Consider the following 6000-nt stretch of genomic DNA (forward strand, 5'->3'; position numbering starts at 1 on the left):
AAGTTATTTTTTAAAGATAATTTGCGGTTGACAAGTTAACAATAACAGTAATATCTTAATAGTCATAATAATAACAACGCGTTAGAAACGCTATACCGACTAGGAGCAAAGAAGGCAAAATATAATATATCCTGAATATGTGAAGGAAAGTGTAGCACTAATTACGGAAAAGAAAAGGTGCAGTCATTCCTACCTACATTAAAAACGCAATTATTAGTGAGCAGCTTTTAGACCTTAACAAAATTTTATTCATGGGACGTTAAACCCCACATATTATTATTATTCAAATTGCATTGAATGGCAGGAATCTATGCTACTGGAAAGCCCGCCATCAACATAATTGTATTCATGCATAAAGTTGTGTGGTTAATGCATACCTAAAGTCACAGTTTCAGCGCAGGGGCGAAGCAATGAATGCGAAGCAACAAATTGTATTGTTATACGAAGTGAGGCTGGTGGCTAACTCTTTTGGATCCGATCTCGCGTAACTCGACAAAATGCTGGGGAAAGAGAATATGGCCGCTCCAGTGAGAGATGCTCATTTTTCCGCAGGGTCTCTTCGCGTTGAGACCGCAGCACGTAGAAGGGGGTATACGAGCCGTCCGCTGATGGCTGCCCAGATAGCACGCGCGCCAGCGATCGCGACCGCGCACTTAGAACCAGAGTTCAAGGTTTCTGCTCGAGCGAGAGCCCCCCCCCCTCGCGTCTTTTAATGCAAATTCAAGACGAGCGGGGTGTTTCCTGTCTGCTTCGACGGCAGGCCTCCCGAGCGGGGTGATGCTATTGCATGCGCCCTCCGAGCGACGACGATGGGCTGGCTCGTTTGATCTCTGCTTCATCCGCGTTCATCGCCCTCGCTCGCGCGATTTTACCCGCGGTAGAACATACGATGCGAGTGGGAATGTTATCAATTTTTGCTTTATAAGGGACATGACGGCGACGGCACAAGCCCTTCGAGAGTGGTCATATATTTGCTATTCAAATAAAGGTGTTGCTTGTAACAGTATGCCGTGCATAACACGCGTATGTATTGTTGTTCCAGCGTATGCTACGTAAACCTAACTGTACTTGTATGATGTCATGAAACACTGCTAATCAAATCCTGTTTTTGTATATGAAAAATCACATCAAATCAAGTTGAGTGCGACTCTCAGTATATATGAAGTGAAGGATTCTTGACCCCCCCCCCGCTTTTCGCGAACGAGTAGCTACGCCACTGAATGCAGCGCAGGTAATGATGGTTCTGAGTCTGTTTGACAGATGCAGGATTTGGCTAATTTTAAAAATCGAAACCGCCTTTTTCTGTTCGGGTTACAATAAGGAATTGCCCTATTTTGATTACATTTGTTTTCAAAGTGAATGATACTTAGGCGCGTTTTACGCACCCGTGAAACTTAGCAAAGTTTCAGTTTATGAATTTGACTCTTTTCGAAATAAAAAAACGGCACATATTTTCTATACTGCTTTCAAATACTGCTAAGAAAATCCTCTCTCTGTATAGGAAAAATCGCATCACATGGAGTGCAACAAAAGTTCTTTCTCTCTCTCTCTCTCTCGGTATATATATATATATATATATATATATATATATATATATTATATATATATATATATATATATACACATATACACATACAGCCGACGGAGTGAGGGAGGTTTGCTCCCCCCCCCCCCTCTAGCGAACAAGTTGATACGCCACTGACCCCCGTATTCACTGCATGGATGCTTTTCAGATCGTAACCCGTCGCAAGGCATATAGAGGCACAGAGAGATTTGGAACTTGCGTAATCTACTTCAGGTTATTTTTGGATCGAGTAACATCCTTACTCTTCGTCGGGTGATAGTAAACCACGTTTTTAGCCGTGTATCCTGGCGACGACATTAAAGTAAATGTGACGTGTCTGCAAGAAACAGAGAAAGGAAACGTAAGTACATCAAACGCATACATCGCATGAGCGAGATAATAAATAATTTATCGAAATGTAACATCTTACTTGCAATGTTTGCAAAAGTGAGGGTCACTGAGAGCGAGAACACAGTTTTATAACCGCCAAGACGTCGATAACATTTGACGATATCGGCACTTCCGCTTGGCGCGATCAGTAAGGTGTAGTTCCGGAACAATCAACTGCCATGAACTGCCAATGATAGTCCTAAAAAGTGAATCTAACATAAAAAAGACTAATGTACAATCTATATTAATTAATGCACTTCTGCATCATAAGTGCTCACTCTTCAGTCTACGTTATTAGCAACCGCGTCGCAAAGCAATTCTAGTACATTGGTGCTTGAACAAGATGTCGTTCCCAACAGAACGCGGATATCTCACTTGTAGGCATAAAATGACCAAGAAGGCTGTTTTTTATTGACAGTTCTCATCAGCATTCTATGAAGCATGAGGCAGTATTTTAGTGACCAGAAAAGATCAAATAGCAGGAATGTTGTGCGTTAGCGAATGCCACTGCTGACGACTACGGTACTCGCTTGATATCATAGGTGAAGCACGGGCCAACAAGACTATTCCACTGGGAGTCGAATGTTTGCAAGCACCTGGAGCATCATTTCTTTTTTGTGCACCTTTCAAGAGTTCGATATATGTGTTGAGTTTATTTAGTCTAACAACTAAATTAAAGTTTCACTTTCCAACAATGACAGTTTTAATACAAATCGATTTAGAGGACATAAATGGGCAGTCTTTGAAAGTGCTTTCCGGTAGGCCACAACAAATACATTTTGTGCAGAGGCTACTTGACCTCAACAGCTCGGCGTCACGGTGACTTGTGGAGAAAGGTCACGTATGACGACACTGGTAGAGCGGCATGTCGCTGTCGGCTTTGGTTCTGGCAGTAACGGCGCTGGCAAAATATTCAGAACCGCAAAGCAGCACGGCGTGTCACTGCCCCCCCCCCCCCTATTGGCACGGGCCAACCACTGACACTGCCAAAATAGCGATACTTATTATGCGACGCCAAGCAGAACCTTGCCTTTCATTCAAACCGGAGGGTGCTGTGACGTCATACGTGACGTTTATCCTCTGGTAACGGGACGCGCAGCTGAGTTGCGGAGTTGCAAATGCACTCTCATATCTTCCGAGCTCTGATAGATAATTAACTCGTAGCGGTGTAAACTAGCGCGTAAAAACTATCCTATAGAACTGTAATAAGGAAATTTCGAATCACAAGATAATAATTTTAAGAGTTATTCTGAAGTATGCTGCTTGAAGACAATAATGTTTATTCGCAGATTAGCAGCACTGGCTAGTTTTGGCTGTTACCTGTATCAGTCACTCTTGGCTATCAGCTCTCATAACGGTATAGAAACCTACACTCATGCGCTACTATGTGCTTTCCTCAGTCCAATAAGTGCAACGTACAACAAGAGGGTCCCCTTTCAAGATTTTGGTGCAACTCATTCCGCTTTTGAATGCAGCAGACGAAAAGTACGTTTTGCTCACAGTACGCCACGAGAGCCATATTTGAAAGTTGTATTCAGGGACGAGTCAGCGAGAGCTCCCGTGGAACCAGTTCGAAGGCATTTCGCATCTCCTCCCAAGTAGGGGTCGTTCGCAAAATTGCGGTAAATCTGGTGCAGGTTGGACTCGAAAGGGAAACACTGAAACGAAAGAGTCGACAGAGCAAATTAGGCGAGTTCGCATGTTAACACATTTGGCTTATATATGCAGCCGACAGACATACCAGGGGCAAGGGTCAGCGCTCGTGTCGTCCATTCTGTGTTCCTCGTCAGTGCCGTGCTACACATAAAGGGCGCCAAAACGTAGCGCGCACCCGGTTAATGTGTACGGCACGCTAACACGCTAGTCGGACGCATACCATCGTACGCACCCACCACTGGGTGTAACGCAAGGCATGTTGATAGTGGCAACTTCATATTGTGATTTCACAATGTCTGAGTGGTTCAAAGCATAGCTGATTGCACAATTCATTTCTGTAATAACATAGACGTTGTCTTACACAGACCGCACAGATAATGCACTAAAATATATGAGGTGGCTATCTTAGCGAGCTAATACGCATGTGCTGATACAAAATGCGCGATTAGAGAGGGATGAAGGAAAGGAAAAAGGTGATAAGGGTAACCAATTAGTAATAATTATTGCGGTTTTACATCCCAAAAGCACGGTATGATTATGAGGGACGCCGTAGTGTAGGGCTCCGGAAACTTCGACCACCTGGGGTTTTTTAACGTGCGCCTAAATCTAAGCACACGGGCCTCTAGCATTCTTGCCTGTATCGAAGGATAAGGGAAACCAAAGTTGTGTCCCGTTGGCGATCGTACACAAAGAGGGGAGAAATGCAAAATAGTAGGTAGAATACATAAAATAAGAACGGTAAGCAAATTAACAGCTAGGAGAGACGAGCGGTGACAAGCGGAACAGACGAGCGCTGTTTGTGCGGGTAAAAGAATATCTCGAAAGTAAACTTGGCATCACAAATATCAACATACACTGACGTCCTCTGTGCCTGCAATTTCTCTGTAAGGATAATAATAGATAAATTAAGGAGAGCAAGAAGTAAAGAACCGCATACTAGTCACACGATGCTCAAATAATCGTTGTAGTTACGGAAGATGTCGGACTGTGCTATCTTCTAAAGGCAATCAGACTGACGAAGTTTAAAGTGCTTCGTAAGAAGCTTGACGAGTCGTTATACCAAAACCAAAAACAAAAAATGTCGGTGGGAGTGCCGTCGCACATCGTCGCGCATCGTCGTTTCATATATCAATCTTTTCGTACACTTTCCACCTTACTAGACGCGCTGAAACACAAGATTTCGATCTCCCGCCTACTAACAACATTTGTGGAAAATGATCGGTCTGGAACAATATACCGTGCCTAGTAAACGAACTAAAAAGGTTTCCCTAAGCACTTGGAAGACATTTTCTCTAAAAAAAATAAATGAACCATCACACTATAGCACATACATTTGCTTCATTTTCTGTTTTATTACAAATCGATTAAAAGCCTAGCAAAATCATGTTTTGCATGCTTTACATAATCATCTGCATTAAATTTTGTTGAATAGTAAAGATACACTGTTTCAAGTATGTACCATTATGTTGTACGATAATTTGAGATATCTTATCATAAATATGTTTCTTTTCCTTGCGTTTTAACCGCATGTTTGTTTACTTGTTCTCTGCTTTTCATTGATGTGCACTTTGAAATACCTGCTTTTTTAACGCAATTGGTTCAAGTAATGACATATCTATTTACAACCCCTACTGGCCAATGGCTATGGGTCTAAGAAGCGTTGTGTGTTTTCATGTACTAATAGAACTTGAAATAGAAGAAGGTGATGATGATGATTCCAAATATGAAAATGTCGTGTTTATAGGACAGTGTCCCTTGATCACAAATTTTGATTAGTGTGTCTTCCGTTTAGCGCTACGTTAAGCAGTACCAACGACGCATGGTACTTGATTAGAGATCGGAATCTTGATGAAGTGGGCCGGATGGACATTTAGCTACGACACGTACACGTACACGTACGGTATAGGTTTCTCGTCGAGCCAGTGAGCATTGTAACAGCGATGACTGTTGGGTTCTTGCGTCAAGGCTCTATCGGCTGGCGACTAGTAGCTCGTTTTACATTCGTGGAGCTTTATGCGCAAGGAACTTACGGTGGTTTCGTCTTGATAGGCGCCGAGGTCCGGATCAATGTCGGGCCACCTAGAACTTGCCCCTGCGCTGGCAGTTGCGAAAGCAAACGCTGCGAGAGCAAACGCGACGTTCGTCATCCTTCTCACTGCGCCGGTGAACGACAGCATCGTTTGTTGTGAGCACATGCTATTTTATAGCACGCACGTGATTTAAGGGACGGTCGCCACGTGCTTCGTACTGAAGGTAATGGTTTGCCTGTCTCCGCTCTCACATCTGCACCGGTGAGGTCTTTGTCAAAAGGAAGCATACATCACGTTTGCCAAGCTTCGGAGCGACAAACTGAATGACGAAAGGATGCGCCTTGTGATTTTTCAGTTGTA

The 6000-nt window shown here is 43.3% G+C and overlaps 1 protein-coding gene across 2 annotated transcripts in view; it reads right to left on the bottom strand.

The window, feature by feature from the left end:
• The window catches only part of LOC119388998 (uncharacterized), a 33425-nt gene extending 27646 nt beyond the window's left edge, over nucleotides 1-5779 (bottom strand). For both annotated transcript variants that reach the window (XM_049414908.1, XM_037656301.2), the window contains exons 1-3: nucleotides 5641-5779; nucleotides 3455-3612; nucleotides 1828-1901 (exon numbers count right to left, since the gene is read on the bottom strand). In XM_049414908.1, coding sequence (XP_049270865.1) covers nucleotides 1828-1901; nucleotides 3455-3612; nucleotides 5641-5757 — 349 coding nt within the window. In that variant the 5' untranslated portion in view covers nucleotides 5758-5779. The remainder of the gene's footprint in view (nucleotides 1-1827; nucleotides 1902-3454; nucleotides 3613-5640) is intronic.
• Between the last annotated feature and the right edge of the window lie 221 nt (nucleotides 5780-6000).

Source organism: Rhipicephalus sanguineus, chromosome 4 (genome assembly GCF_013339695.2).
Source record: "Rhipicephalus sanguineus isolate Rsan-2018 chromosome 4, BIME_Rsan_1.4, whole genome shotgun sequence".
NCBI classification, from domain to species: domain Eukaryota; kingdom Metazoa; phylum Arthropoda; class Arachnida; order Ixodida; family Ixodidae; genus Rhipicephalus; species Rhipicephalus sanguineus.